The sequence below is a fragment of the Loxodonta africana genome, chromosome 24, assembly GCF_030014295.1.
Source record: "Loxodonta africana isolate mLoxAfr1 chromosome 24, mLoxAfr1.hap2, whole genome shotgun sequence".
NCBI classification, from domain to species: Eukaryota; Metazoa; Chordata; class Mammalia; order Proboscidea; family Elephantidae; genus Loxodonta; species Loxodonta africana.
Genome location: NC_087365.1, coordinates 24,188,298 through 24,204,956, shown reverse-complemented (window position 1 = coordinate 24,204,956; position 16,659 = coordinate 24,188,298). Strand labels below are relative to the sequence as shown.

Sequence of the window (16,659 nt, the reverse complement as noted above, 5' to 3'; positions counted from 1 at the left end):
AACTCTCTTTCCCCAAATATTTTTTTAGAACCTCCTCAAAGAACCAAATTGACCCATCTGAGATTCTTGTTCTTCCTGTTTTTTATCAAATGTCTATGGGTAGTAAAAGCAGGCAGTGAAAATGGTTTATGTGACAAGTGATATAAAGGAGAAGAGATACCCTAAGCTGAGCTGTAAATCCAATGTGACCCCGATCAGAGTCAGAGAGGGATTTTAATGGAACTTTATATAAGCTGATTCTCAAATTAAGCTGAAAAGACAATGTTCAAGTATTGCTAAGAAATTTTGAAAAAGAAGAACAATGTTGGGGGAAGCACTTGTCTTCCCAGACATTGAAACATACTATAAAGTTGTGGTGATTAAAATTGTGTGGTCTTGGTACAAGAGACAAAAATACCAATAAACAACATTTAGAAACAGATCTATGTATATACATTTAATATAAAAATGGCATTTTACATAGGTAGGGAAGAATGAACTATAAATAGTTTTGAAAATGCCTGGCCATTTGGGGGTAAAAATAGCCAAACCAAAAAAAAAAAAAAAAAGCTTATGCCATCTAAAAAACAGATATTACAGATGGATTAAAAATCTAAAAATACAAAACCAAAATGATATGCCACTTCACAGCCAACTAGATGGCTATAATCTAAAAGACAGACAGTAACACGTGTTGGCAAGGATGTGGAAAATAGAACTCCCATATGCTACTGATGGGAATGTAAAATGGTGTAGCCACTTTGGAAAACAGTCTGGCAGTTCCTCAAAAGTTAAACAAAGGGTTACCAGATGACTCAGCAATTTCACTTCTACCTATATATCCAAAAGAAATACAAAGATAATGTCCACATGAAAACATGTACACTCATGCTCACAGCATTATTCCTAATAGCTCAAAAGTGAAAACAACCCAAATGTCCATTGACTGATAAATGGGTAAAATGTGGTATATCCATGCAATGGAATATTGTTTGGCAATAAAAAGAAATGTAGTCCTGATACACGCTACAACATGAATGAACCTTGGAAACATTTTGCTAAATAAAGAAGCCCGTCACAAAGGACCACACATCGTATGGTTCCATTTATATAAAGTGTATAGAATAGGTAAATCCATGGAGACAGAAAGTAGACTGGCAGCTACCTAGAGCTAGAAGGGTTGGCAGGAAATGGGAACTGACTGCTAATGAGCAGGGGTTTCTTGTTGGGCTGATGAAGGTGTTCTGAAATTAGACAGCGGTGATGGTTGCAGAAATTTGTGAATATGCTAAAAACCACTAGACTATACACGTTAAATGGGTAAGACGTATGGTATATGAACTATATCTCAATAAAGCTGTAACAAAAAATCTAAACATAAGAAACAGAATTATTATTAGAAGGAAACATGGGAAAATATGTTTCATAATCTTTGGATAGGGAAAGACTTTCTAATCAAGGCAGAAAGCCTAAAAGTTATAATGCATAAGACTGATAGATTTGATCATCTAAAATTAAATATATTTAGAGGTGAAAAATACCCTAAAGAAGGTTTCAAGTTTATAAGACAAGATACAGCTTGAAATGAAATATTTTAAATAAATATAAAAGAGAATATCTATAATATACTTAGTATGCCCATAAATCAATAGGAAATGGGGTAAAGATATAAACAGGCAATTCACAGAAGAAACTACAATGGCCACTTGGACACTAGAAAAGATGCTCAACCTCATTAATAATCAGAGAATTCAAATGAATTCTGCTGGACTTGCCCAAATTTTCTGTATTAATAATATCTGGTGCTGGTGAAGATGTGGGCAAATTGGCACTTTCACGTCAGAAGGCAATTTGGTGGTACCTTTAAATATTTAAATCTTTTGCCCTTTGGGTACTTCTAAGGTTAATATTCTAAAGAAATACAAGTTTATCAAAAATATTAGTACAAGAACAGTCGTATTTTTTTGAAATAGCAACAATTGCAAGCATCCCACAGGTCTGCTAAACTATGGTTTAGACTTTCCTTTCATTATTATGCAGTGGTTAAAAAAAATGAGTCTGATTTATACACACTGGCATGAAAAGCCAGCCATTATATATTACGGTATAAACAGAAGCAAGCTACAAAGGAAATAAACGATTCCATTTACCTGGGAAAAAAATCTCCTGAATATGGGTTTCGAAATGCTTATAAATGTGTGAAAAAGGTCTGCAAGGATGGTTAATCATCAAGCTATTACCTGGGGCTGCCTTTTGAGAGAAAAGTCATAGTCAAGGACTATTTTCCGTTTTTATTCCAAATAATTCCTTTTTATGTTTGTTTTCTTCTTACAGTGAGTATACATCTTACTTACAACCTTTTAAGAAAATAAACTAACAACGCTGAAGAAAACATGGAGAAGAAATAGACGGATACTCAGAGTACCTAAACAGACTTATCATGGGTTGATTAGCGTGAGTTTTTCCTTTTGCATTTAACCTTATGCATACTAAGAAAAAAGGTGACACAGAAATATGAAAATCCTAAGTAAGCCCAAACCAGTAAATAGCACTGCTGTCAGGTGAGTGTGGAAATGTGCCCTGTTGCACAGCCATGCTCAGTCTCAGCATTTCTAAAGCTGCTAGGAAAGGAAGTCGAGTGCAAAACTAAGTGTGTGGTATTCAGGAGGCTGGGATAATAAGAATCTTCAGAAAGTCGGTCATTGTTTTGTGAGCCTTGCTAGATGTCACAGAACACTCCAGAAGCTGGCCTGGAATCCTCCAACAACCAATCAAAACATAACACATGTGAGAATGTTCATAGCGGCATCATGTATAGTAGCCGAAACTGGAAACAATCCAACGTCCCTCACCTGGTGAATGGATAAACAAAATGGGGCACATCCTTATAATGGGACCTCACTCAGCAATAAACAGGAATGAACTACTGATACCCGCACCAACACAGATGAACCCCCAACACATCAAGCCAAGTGAAAGAGTCTAGATACAAAAAAATACATGTTGTGTGGCTCCATTTATAGGAAATTTCTAGAAAAGGCAAATCCAGAGCCAAAGTAGACCAGTGGTTACTTGGGGCTGGGAGTAGGGACTGACTGCAAATGGCAATGAGGAGAGTTTTTTGGGTGATGAAAGTGTTCTAAAACTGAATTGAGGTGATAGTTGCACACCTGTACAAACTTACCAAAAATCCATGTATTACAATGGAGTACAATTTCAACGAGTAAATTTCATGGTATGTAAATTATACTGCAATAAAAAGAGATGACAACTAAAGAAACAAACAAAAAACCCACACACTCGAGGCATACCAGCAACCCCCCCGAAACAAATAAAAACAGCAACAAAAAAACAAGCAGTGAACTCCCAAAAGATCCCTGCTTAATTCACAGTTTAAAGATAACATTTAAATACTACATGTAGCCACTGAAAGTTAAACTCGATTAACAAACTGTCATAGCTGTCTTGTCTGTCTACTTGTCAGTCAGTCAGTCACAGTGTGTACGATCCTAATATGGCAGCGGTTTCAGTAAGTTTAATCACCCAATAAGGCTTTTTCTCCCAATGGCAGTCAGTAAAGATTTAAAAATTTTACCCAAAGCTTCTGCATCTGACCGTACTACCCCCATGCCAAATAAAACAGTTCTTTGAAGTAATTGGAAACCCTGGTGGCATAGTGGTTAAGAGCTATGGCTGCTAAGCAAAAGGTCGGCAGTTTGAATCCACCAGCCACTCCTTGGAAACTCTATGGGGCAGTTCTACTCTGTCCTGTAGGGTCGCTATAAGTCGGAATCGATGAGGGCAATGGGTTTTGTTTTTGTTTTTTTGAAATAATTAGACCTAAATAATAATAAAAAAAATAATAGTTACCTACATTTAGAAATTAACATCATAAAAAAAGGATTAGAATAAGATGTCATAACTAGATACAGAATAAGCCCTGTCTCACTCAGGTAACCCAGGATTTCTCTGTAGCATCCAGCAGAGCTTAGAGCTGTAAGCTTTCTCCGGGGAGACTTGTTCACACTCCCCCAGGCACTGGGGCATCAGGAGGTTCCCGATCTTTCACAGGTCATTAACAGTTATCTTGATAAGTTTTTCTAAACTCTGAGCACTCTTGATTGGGTTCTCCAGTGACCTAACTCATGGCGACCCTATGAGTGTCAGAATAGAACTGTGCCCCACGGTGTTTTCTTTTTTTTTAACATTTTATTATGCATTAGGTAAAAGTTTATGTCATGGATGGAATTGAGTCCCCTCAAAGTATCTGTCAGCTTGGCTGGGTCATGATTCCCAGTATTGTATGATTGTCTACCATTTTGTCATCTGACTTCCTAATATGTTGTAAATCCTATCACTATGATGTAATGAGATGGATTAGTGGCACTTATATTAATAAGATCTACAAGATTAGATAGTGTCATAAGCCAATCTCTTTTGAGATATAAAAGAGAGAAGCGAGCAGAGAGGCATGGGGACCTCATACCACGAAGAGAGCAGCACCGGGAGCAGAGCGTGTCCTTTGGACCTGAGGTTCCTGCGCTGAGATGCTCCTAGACCAAGGGAAGACTGACGATGAGGACGCTCCTCCAGAGGCGACAGAGACAGAAAGCCTTCCCCTGGAGCTGGTGCCCCGAATTTGGACTTGTAGCCTACTAGACAGGCTTTGAGAGAACAAATTTCTCTTTGTTAAAGCCATCTACTTGTGGTATTTCGGTTAGAGCAGCACTAGATGACTAAGACAGTTTACATAGCAAATTAGTTTTCCAATCAAAAATTCTTACACAAATTGTTCGGCATCATTGGTTGCAATCCCTGCGCATGTGTCAGCACTCTCCCCATTTCCTCATTTCCATTACTGCATTTTTAGGCAAATAATGCATGCCTTCTACGTTTATTTGCCAGCTGCACCCTCCCCCTTTGAGGTATTTCATAAGCACCACTATGCCAATTTTTTTACATGTTGCTATAAAAAAATTAGCATAGCACACTTTCAAAAATATCTCGAGGTGGGTGGGGAGGGCACAGTTGGCAAACAAACATATATTTGTGTAAAAATATAAAAATAGGGTAGTCCGGTTTTCATGTCCCTCCCTGACGTCTTATCTTTGATTTCGGGCAAATGTTGCCCTTTTCGTGTTGTATAGTTGATTGTTCTAAGAAGCACATTCTTCATGGGTGATGTTGTTTACTTTATAGCCCTGTCCACGATTTGACAGAAAGGTGGCCTCTGGGAGTGTCTTCAGTTTCAAGTTAGAAGGTTGTCTTAGGGTAGTAGTCTCAGGGGTTCCTCCAGTTTCTTTCAGACCAGTAAGTCTGTTTTTGTTTTTTTTTTAATTTGAATTTTGTTCTACATTTTTTACCACTCTAACTGGGACCTTCTACTGTAATCCTGGTCAGAGTGGTCAGTAGTGGTAGCTGGGCACCACAGGTTCTTCTGGTCTCAGACTAGAGGAGGCTGTGGTTCTTGTGGGCCATTAGTCCTTTGGACTAATTGCTTCCTTGTGTCTTTGGTTATCTTCGATCTCTTTTCCTCTAGGAGGGAAGAGACCAATATTTAACAGTTGCATCTTAGACGGCTGCTTGCAAGCTTTTAAGACCCCAGACGCTACTCATCAGGCTAGGATGTAGAATGCTGCTTTATGAACTGTGTTTTGCCAGTTGACCTAGATGTCCCCCGAGACTATGGTCCTTAGCCTTCAAGTCCAGGAGTTCAGTCCCAATGTCTAAGCAGTTTCTATAACTGTGCCCCCTGTGTGTGCTATTATATATGAGTATATATACAGCATTTACAAATATGTATATAGAAATACCCACAACCGTACCTATATATGTACGCAGGTCTACTCCTGTACGACCTCCCTCGCCTATTTAGCATACATATTAATCTATGTATCTACTCAGAAATTATTGTTTGTTATTACGGATGTTGCAGGATTGTACATGTTATAGCATTTACCATAAAAAAAAATTTTATATTTTTTTTATTTTTTAGTGGCCCTTTATTCTTGTGTACCTCTCAGTGTCTTCCTTTGCCTTGGTCAGGTTGTGCTGACTTCCCTCTTATTGTGTATTGCCTTTCCCTTCACCAGAATTAACACTCGGCTACTGTCTAGTTAGTGATTCTCCTTCCCTCCCTTGGTAACCATCAAAGAATGTTTCTTTCTGTGTCTAAATTTATAATAGTCCTACGGTATTTGTGACTGACTTATTTCACTCAGCATAATGTCTTCCTGATTCATCCATGTTATAAGATGTTACACGGACTCATCCTTATTCTTCATTGTTGCATAGTATTCCATTGTGAGTTTGTACTACAATCTGTTTATCCATTCATCTGTTGATGGCATTCAGGTCGTTTCCATCTTTTTACTACAGTGAATAAGGCTGCAATGAATGTGGGCGTGCATACATCTGTTTGAGTTATGGCTGTTATTTCTCTAGGAGATATATATATATATATATATATATATATATATATATATATATATATATAGGAATGGGATTGCTGGATCATATGGGAATTCTATTACTAGCTTTTCGAGGAAGCGCCAGACCATTTTCCATAGCGGTGCTACCATTTAACATTCCTACCATGTCCCACAACATCGCCAGCATTTGTTGTTTTCTGTTTTTTGATCAGTGCCATTATCACCAGGGTGAGAGAGTATCTTATTGTAGTTTTGATTTGCATTTCTCTAATGGCTAATGATTGAGAGAATCCTTCATGTGTTTGTTAGCCACTTAAATGTCTTCTTTGGTGAAGTGTCTGTTCATGTCCTTTGCTCACTTTTAAATTGGATTTTCTTTTTGTTGTTGAGGTGTTGAAGTTTTCTATACATTTTAGAGATTAGACCCTTGTTGGATATGTCATAGCCAAAATTTTTTCCTGGTCTGTTGGTTCTCTTTTTACTTCTTTTGTGAAGTCTTTTGATGAGCCTAAGTGTTTAACTTTTAGAAGATTCCTGTTATCTAGTTTATCTTCTGGTGTTTGTGCATTTTTAGTTATATTTGGCATTCTATTTATGCCATAGATTAGTGTCCTAGTTGTCCCTACTTTTTCTTTCATGATCTTTAGTTTTAGGTTTTACTTTTAAGTCTTTGATCCATTTTGAGTTAATTTTTGTGTATGGTGTGAGGCATGGATCTTGTTTCATTTTTCTGCAAATGGATATCCAGTTTTGCCAGCACCATTTGTTAAAGAGACTTTTTCTTCACCATTTAATGGACTTCGACCCTTTGTCAAAGATCAGCTACCCATAGGTGGATGGATTTACTTCTGGGTTCTCAATTCTGTTCCTTTGATCTATGTGTCTATCGTTGTACCAGTACCAGGCTGTTTTGACTACTATGGCTGTACAGGAGGTTCTGAGATTGGGGAGTGTGAGGCCTCCTGCTTTGTTCTTTTTCAATAATGCATTCCTTTCCATCTAAAGTTGGTAATCAGTTTTTCCATCTCATTAACTAATGTTGTTGGAATTTGAATTGGAATTGCATTATATTTGTAGATCGCTTTGAGTAGTATTGACATTTTCACAATGTTAAGTCTTCATATCCAGGAGCATATTATGTTTTTCTATTTATGTAGGTTTCTTGCAGTAGTGTTTTGTAGTTTTCTTTGTATAAGTCTTTTAAATTCCTAGTTAGATTTATTCCTATGTATTTTATCTTTTTGAGGGCTAATGTAAATGGTATTGTTTTCCTGATTTCCTTTTTGGAATTCTCTTTGTTAGTGTAGAAGAATCTAGCTGATTTTTGTATGTTGATCTTGTACCCTGCCACTTTGTTGAATCCTTCTATTAGTTCCAGTAGCTTTTTTGTGGAGTCTCTGGGGGATTTTTATGTTTATAATCATGTAATCTGTGAATATGGATAGTTTTACTTCTTCCTTACCAATTTATTTATTTCTCTTTCTTGCATTATTGCTCTAGTTAGGACTTCCAGTACAATATTGAATAAGAGTGGTGTTAAAGGACATCATTGTCTGGTTCCTGTTCTCAAGGGGATTGCTTTTAGTCTCTCTCCATTGAGAATAATGTTGGTTGTTGATTTTATATATATGCCCTTAATTATGTGGAGGAATTTCCCTTCTATTCCTATTTTGCTGAGAGTTTTTATCAGGAATGGGTGTTGGATTTTACCAAACGCCCTTTCTGTATTAGTGATGTTTTTGTCTGGCTTTGGTATCAAGTTTATGCTGGCTTCACGAAATGAATACAGGGGTATTCCCTTCTTCTCTACGTTCTGGAACAGTTTGAGTAGTACTGGTGTTAACACTTCTCTGAAAGTTTGGCAGAATTCTCCAGTAAAGCCAACTGGGCGAGGGCTTTTTGTTTGTTTTGGAGTTTTTTTTAATGACCTCCTTGATTTCTTTTTTTGCAATGAGTCTGTTCAGATTTTTTACCTCAGTTTGTGTTAGTTTGGGTAGGTAGTGTGTTTCTAGAAACGTGTCCATTTCTTCTAGGTTTTCCAATTTGTTGGAGTACAGTTTTTCATAGTACTCTGTTATGAGCCTTTTTATTTCAGTTGGTTCTGTTGTAATGTCACCCATCTCATTTCTTATTTTGTTTACTTGCATCTTCTTTTTTCTTCAAATGCAAGGAGGGGGAGCTGTCTGGAGTCCAGTCAGGTGGGGGACCTCCTGGTGTCTCTTTATTGATCTATTACTCTGTGCATGCCTCCCACCTTAATGCTCCCTAAAGGGACCGCTGTTGAAGAGTCGCCCTATCTCTGGATCCTGGATCCCTCCCAGTTCTGTGGATGCCAGATCCCTGAAGCTCTTGCCCTCTTTCCTGTAGTTTGCCTCCTTAACTCTAGTTCATGTCCTGTTCACCTTGCTTCATTCCAGGTATGTCTACAAAGTTTCTCTCTTTCCTACTGGGAGTTCTGTGAAGTTGTCTTCCTGTGCTCCTCACCTGGGATCACTGCTGGCTTTGTTTCAAGATGGTCACACTGTGCCAGCTGGTTGGCAGGACACCTCCGTTCGTTTCCTCTCCTTGTTCACTGTTTTTGTTCAGCTTGTTCTTCCAGGTGGTGTTTGATCTAGTTCTTTATCCTTTCATTCAGTGCTCAGGGTTCCAGGATTCTCATCTGTAACTGTTTTACTTGGTTTCTTGGATCTTTGCTGAAGAGGGGCAACGTGGTGTGTCTGACTAAGCCACCATCTTGGTCCCCCCATAGGGTTTCCAATGGCTGATTTTTCGGAAGTAGATCATCAGGCCTTTCTGTGACTCAAACTTCCAACTTTCAGTGAGCGGTCGAGCTCATTAACTATTTGCAGCACTGAAAGACTCCCTCTAGCAACCTAGAAACACACTTTTCCTCTGGTGGGGATTGGCTACCCACGCCCTTTCTTTGGCCCTAGATTTTTGTCTCCTGATTAAGTGCAAATAGGAACTCCAAGTCTGGTAGCACCTCCACTCCTTTCATCCCTGTTTTCTCACCATGCAGTCAGTTATATCATCAGGGACCCTAATCCCAGCCACCAGCAAAGCAAACAAAGAACAAAACCAAAGCTGTTTTCCTAACTACAGTAGCTTTCATGTGCTCAGGAAGGAGTTGCTATTTCTATTTAATCACTTAAGCTTTCAAAGTAGCCGGGGTAGCAACTTTCAGTATGCTCCAGGCTTCGTACTCAAAGTGGTGTGACTTTTCTCTGCTGAACATTTAAAAAGTGCTATGAACTATCAGAGTTATAAAAAGGTTTTAAAAATGTATACATTTGGAACACATTTGAAAGGGGCAAAAGAATATATGAAGAATTAATTCATTTTGAATGAATTCAAAAGGAACAAAAGGGTATACAATAAAGTCTCCCTCCCTTCCTTGTTCTCTATGGACTCTCTTGCATTTTGTTTTTTTTGCATTCAATAATTCTTTTTTGATTCATTCTTTTTAGCAACAACACTGTATGCATACCATAATGTATTTAATTCCTTATTGATGAGCATTTAGGTGGTTTCCAATCTTTTTTTTTCTCATTGTAGTTTTTAAAAATTTTTATTGTGCTTTAAGTGAAAGTTTACAAATCAAGTCAGTCTCTCATACAAAAATTTATATATACCTTGCTGTATACTCCTAATTGCTCTCCCCCTAAAGAGACAGCCCGTTCCTTCCCTTTGCTCTCTATTTTCATGTCCATTCTGCCAGCTTCTGACCCCCTCTGCCCTCTCATCTCCTCTCCAAATAGGAGATGCCAACATAGCCTCAAGTGTCTACTTGATCCAAGAAGCTGGTTTCCAGTCTTTACTACCACAAATAATGTACTAAGAACTGTCTTTGTGTAAATACATATCAATTTGCATGTGTAACTGTGGTATAAATACCTAGTGTTGTGGATTTGCTGGGTCAAACCTATTGTAATTTGGTAATTAAGGATTGTAATTTTTATAGCTATTGCCAAATTGCCTTCCATAGTGGCTAGGTTAATTTGTACTTTGACCTACAAACGGTATATAAGAGAGCCTGTTTCCCCATACTTTTGCTAAGATAGTGTGTGAAAGTTTTTGGTCTTTGCCAATCTGACATAAAGTTAAAAGTCATTTGTAGTTCCTTTTATGTGAACTATGTGTTCACATCCTTTGCCTGTTCTATTGGGTTGTTGGTCTTCTTTATTGACTTGTAAGAGCTCTTTATATATTAGGGAAATTAGCCTTTTGTTTGTAATACATGTTGCAAAGACTTTTTTATTTTATCATTTTTTTGGTGAGGCATAAAGTGTTCATTTATTATTAAAATGTACAGATCTTTTATTTTATGGATTCTGGATATTTTATGTGTATTCTTTTAAAAGTGTTTTGTCTTAGCACTTTTATATACCTGAGATTTTTATCAGCATCTGGTACTTTGGTCCTACGTCCTGCATACTTCTTCCCTCTGAAATCAGAAGCTGCCTAGTCTTCATCATACAATTTAGCTCCTATTTGTATGGTGGATCTTGGAAGACCAGACTTAAAAACAGGACCACCGAGAAGACAATGCCACGAGAGGCAAAAATACTGCTGTCAATGAGAAAAGTGTCTGCACAGAAAACTTGGCCCAAGGCAGTAAAGGAACAAAAGCAACAAGGACAAAACTGGGATGGGAACAGTATAATGAAGTCACCCTGAGTGTGCAGAGGACTGGTTACTCAGTTTACATGTTTGACATCTGGGTCATTTAACTGCTGACTCACAACTCTACAAAAGGCAAGGAAGGGACAGACATTCAAAGGACTTATTTCACCACTCATTAGTTGTCCTAATAAATTTCAGGTAGGTGATGTGCACTTAAAAAGAAAAAAAGGGATTTGGTAACCATCTGGGGTCATTTATATAGATAATCCCTCTTTCTTATCACCAGTGGGGAACTGAGCACTGCGGTGGGGAGTCCTGTCTGCATCATCATGTGGTCTTGGCTTGTTTATGAGAACCTGCCCTTAGCCTTGGGCCCTGACAACCCCTTTCCTCCCTAAGTGTTAAGGGCTCCAGCTCTGTGGGCTGCTCTCCTTTTGTTCCTTTGTTCCTGTGAATGGAGAGGAGCAGTGTGTACCTTGCTGGGCATGAGGACCTTCCTAAAAGACTCCTACAGACTCTTGCTAGATCAACGGCAGCTTACCATGCTCACCAGAAACCAAAAGATAAAAATTCAGAGATTAGTATGTCAGTTATCAGCCTAACCCTGCAGAGGTAGACAGAATATCACACAGATAATTTAATCTCAATGTTGATAATGAAATGACTCTATTGCATATATTATGCATTCACATTAAAAAAAAAAAAAAAAGAAAGAGAAAAAGGATCTTACTTTGGGATTCAAGTCAAAGAAAGTGTAATATTTAAATCGTAACAGCAGCTGCTCATCCTCCTGGATCCCTTGTTCCATAAGGGAGCGCGAGGAGTCTAGCCAACTAGAAAGCAATAGAATGAGTTTTAAAGGTCAATCAGTTTTATATATAGAGCCTTGAACAAAGTCAGAGTAAGGACAACAACCAAAACCAGTAGGTGAGAGTACTTCATAATGCTTATATTTGCATTTTACTTTATAGTTTTCAAAATGCTTTCCATACCTATATTTTTTCTCAGTGCACTTTAAAGTAACCCAGTAAAAGAGCCAGGACAGTCCTTATGATCTCAGTTTTACAGATGAGGAAACAGAGTCTCAGCGACATTAGCGACGTGTTTAAGGTCACACACCTCGCGGTGGAGCCAAAATGAGAATTTGTATTTCCTGACTCCCCGCGTTGTCTCTCCCCGCTACACCAAGTGGTTGACCCCAAAGCTGACTCTGTCTTATTGTCTGGAGAAACAGAACTTGCTCTAGTGTGTTAGAACTATTGTTCTCTAACAGAACTATTGTCTAGTGTCCAATAGGACTTTCTGGAATAATGTGAATGTTCTATATCTGTGCCGTACAGTATGGTAGCCATTATCCACAGGTGGCTATTGAACATTTAAAAATGTAGTTAGTGACACATTTTAAATTTAATTTTAAATTCATATTTGTATGTAAATATCCACATGTGGCTAGTGGCTCCTGTGCTGGACAGCACAGTTCCAGAGGTGAAAACAAAACAAAAACTGGATAACGGTGAGGAGTGGAGATTAAAAGTTAAAAACAAAACAAGATGGGGATGAATGTCACCCAGTATCACTGAATAAGAATGTCTTTAATTTTTATTATTTTAGGCCTCTGGGGGACCAAAGATGACCAAGACATAATCTCCATCCTAAAGGAACTGATAGTCCAGTGAGGAGACCAAACCTCTTAATAAAGCAACAATGCAACATTGGGGCAAGAACAGAACTACAAAGAAGTGACTGATCGTGACAGTGATATCTGAGAAGCACCACATATGAGTAGTGTCTTGAATGACAAATAGGGATTTACCAATAGAGAAGGCAGAAAGGAGAAGAGTCCAGGAGCAGAGCAAAGACATGGAGGCAAGGGAGAAACTGAAACAGTGAGTATGCACCAGCGTGGAATGGGGCATACAAGGCCACAGTAGGATATAGAGACATCTGCTGGGACCACATCTTATAGGGAACTGAATGTTGCTAACAAGTTAGATTTTATTTGGTAAGCAATCCAGAGCAAAAGAAATGGTGGTTTGAGAAATAGTTTTGGTGTATTTCTGAGACCACTTCACACACAGCTCATGGACTTGCTCATTAGAACACCTAAAGAGAGAAGTGGTGTTCTACAGCACAATGTGGGCCAGGTGGTCCACCTTGGTCTCCTCTGCTGACCTGTGGGGACCAACACATGTATAAGCAGCTCTACATCTCACAAAATACACTCCGTACACCTGCAGGTGCAATGAGTTAGTCTTCAAATATAGTAACCCATTGAGTTACCAGAACACTTTCAGCATTTCCACATAAATTTTGTCATACTTTAAAAAAGAAAAAAAAAAGTTGCCATCAAGCTGATGCCAACTCATGAGGACCCCCATGTGGGTCAGAGTAGAACCATCCTCCATGGAGTTTTTAGTGGGTGATTTTTCAGAAGTAGACTGCTAGGCCTTTCTTCCAAGGTGCCTCTGGGTAGACTCAAACTTCCAACCTCTTGGTAAGCAGTCAAGTGTGTTAACCATTTGTACCACCCAGGGACTCTGTCAAAATTTTAAATGTACTAAAGTGACCAAAGGTCATATATTTTCTCTTTTGTTGCTAAAATTAGTACAGATTTTTGCTAACAGTGTATGATCCTCAGGCATCCCAGTGCCGACAGTGTATGATCCTCAGGCATATTAATGTAAAAATTAAACACTGCCCCCCCTATTTCTGTAGCATCTCTTATTTCTTCAATATCAGTTCAGAGACAGGCATAATGGAGCTTACCCTGCGTTTAGTTTGGCTTTATCAACAAGAGACCGAGGCTGGTACATATCAGCAAGTGCTTCTGGTGACTGGGTGGGCTGGCTGAATGCAAGGACGCTGCAGTTTTGTTCGGTCAAAGGGCTGTCACTGAACCAAGTCATGGTGGATGATGCTGGTGTTCCACTGACGGGATCATACACAGGTGTCATGGTTTTACTGTATAAACCAGGACTTACTGCAAGGTAAAGAGAACACACTCTAACATGAGATTCAGGGAGTAAGAATCTTTAGAAAACTACGTACTAACATTGCTTATATTTAAACGAATTTAGAATTTAAATGCTTGCACCGTTTAAAATAACCAGATGAGTCATGGCTGGTGGGGAGAGAAGTGATACACAGGGAAAGCCATTGCTGGTATATTTAGTGCTTGGAAAGTTTGTGAACTCAAAGGCTGTAAAAGCTCCCAAATATCAACCTAGACAAATGTGGGGACCATCTCCTTCCCAATAAGTAAGAAAGTTCTCTTATTTTATCAAGGAGCCTTGGTACTATAGAGAACTGGACACCTCACAGACTTCATGTACATAATGTTTTTGGACAAACCCTTTAAACAAATAGCAGCTCCTGCCAATTTTAAGAACGCAGCCAGTTAATGATTTATAAATCACTTGGCTCTAATTTACATAAGAAAAGTACAAATACCTCCTTTGTTCTTTGCATTGGAATACAGGATGCAAGAAAGTCCTCAATTTGCAAGCAAACTAGAGATTTGCTTCCTTTGATATAAAAAGAAAGGGATAATACCACTCTAGAATTTCTACCTGCCCTCCCTTTACATGCCCAATGCAAAATTGAGTTCAGCAAAGAATTGCACACAGACAGAATCAGGAAAAAAGAAGTGTAACTGACTGACACAACTTAACTCTTTTCTAAGTATCATCATTTTACCCCAAATTGATGGTCAGTTGTACAAAAATTTTGCATTATTCAGAGACATAATCAAGTAAAATAATAAATTATCAAGAATACCTTGTTGAAAAAAAGAGCAGACTTACTGGTCTGACAGAGACTGGAGAAACCCTGAGAGTATGGCTCCCGGCCACCCTTTTAGTTCAGTAATGAAGTCACTCCTGAGGTTTACCCTTAAGCCAAAGATTAGACAGGCCCATAAAACAAAATGGGACTAAATGGATACACCAGCCCAGGGGCAAGGACAAGAAGACAGGAGGGGACAGGAAAGCTGGAAATGGGGAACCTAAGGTCGAGAAGGGGAGAGTGTTGACTTATCATGGGGTTGGCAATGAATGTGGCAGAACAATACGTGTATTAACTGTTTAATGAGAAACTAATTTGCTCCGTAAACCTTCATCTTAAGCACAATAAAAAAAAAAGAAAGGAAAAAAAGAATACCTTGTTGAAAAAATGTTTGAAAAATTGTTACTGCTAAACTTAATTGGATATCCTTTCCTCATCACAGCAATCCTGAAGTTTTAGTCTTCCTTCTTTATTTGACAGAAATTTTCTTCTTGGGTTTTAAGAAATTCTACATTGTCATGGATTGAATTATGTCCCCCCAAAAATGTGTGTATCAACTTGGTTAGGCCATGATTCCCAGTATTGCGTGGTTGTCCTCCATTTTGTGATTGTAATTTTATGTTAAAAGTAAAAGGATTAGGGTGGAATTGTAACACCACCCTCACTCAGGTCACCTCCCTGATCCAAGGTAAAGGGAGCTTCCCTGGGGTGTGGCCAGCACCACCTTCTATCTCTCAGGAGATAAAAGGAAAGGGAAGCAAGCAGGGAGTTGGGGACCTCATACCACCAAAAAAGCAGCACCAAGAGCAGAGCGCGTCCTTTGGACACAGGGTCCCTGCACCTGAGAAGCTACTTGACCAGGGGAAGATTGAGGACAAGGACCTTCCTCCAGAGCTGACAGAGAGAGAAAGCCTTCCCCTGGAGCCGACACACTGAATTTGGACTTGTAACCTGCTAGACTGTGAGAAAATTAATTTCTCTTTGTTAAAGCCATCCACTTGTTATTTCTGTCATGGCAGCACTAGAAGACTAAGACATACATCTACAAACTAAGACAACAAAACACTTGTCAAGTATCTTACCTGGTGAACCTGAAGCTGTTGGAGAACTCTCAAGGTTCAAAATATCTTCAGTTACGGGCTCCTTATTATTTTTGTCTTTCTTCTTTTTCTTTTTAAAATAATCACCAGAAGGCTTTAACAAGGAAAGTTCTTCTGGTCTTCTAATATCTTAGAAGAAATAAAATAATAACAATAAAAAAGATAGAAGAAAACTGAAAAGAAAATTCCTTCTAAGATTCAAAGTCAGTGTGTGCACTTGAAACCATTTCTCAGGAGACTCTTGAGACGTAAAGGAACTAAACTGCACCCCTTTTGAAGAACTAGGAGAACAGACTCCCAAAATGGGTAGGTGATGGGGGGGGTGTGTATCGAAAAGAGGGGGAAGAGTCAGTCTAGTAAAATTGATAGTTTGTTTTCTAACTTACTATGAAACTAACAAAAGCAAAGGCAATGGTATAATTCTTCCATGTGCTCATCACTCAGCTTGAACACTACCAGCATTTTGGTATTTTCTTTCCCCATCACCACCAATTTCTTTTCTTTTTAAGTTTTCTAAACAACCAAGGAGTCCCTGGGTGGTATAAACGGTTAATGCGATTGCTGTTAAATGAAAGGTTGGTGGTCTGAGTCTACCCAGAGGTACCTTGGAAGAAAGGCCTGGCAATCTACTGCCAAAAAATCAGCCAACTGAAAACACTATGGGGCACAGTTCCATCGCATGGGATTGCCACAAGTCAGAATCAACCGCAACTGGTTTGGTTTTGGTTAAACAACCCAGTGCC

The 16,659-nt window shown here is 38.7% G+C and overlaps 1 protein-coding gene across 1 annotated transcript in view; it reads right to left on the bottom strand.

Annotated features, from left to right (window-relative positions):
- FERMT1 (FERM domain containing kindlin 1) overlaps nt 1-16,659 on the bottom strand; it is a 46,401-nt gene that overhangs the window by 15,857 nt on the left and 13,885 nt on the right. Inside the window, exons 3-5 of the mRNA XM_003411558.4 lie at nt 15,899-16,045; nt 13,800-14,013; nt 11,764-11,866 (exon numbers count right to left, since the gene is read on the bottom strand). Coding sequence (XP_003411606.2) covers nt 11,764-11,866; nt 13,800-14,013; nt 15,899-16,045 — 464 coding nt within the window. The remainder of the gene's footprint in view (nt 1-11,763; nt 11,867-13,799; nt 14,014-15,898; nt 16,046-16,659) is intronic.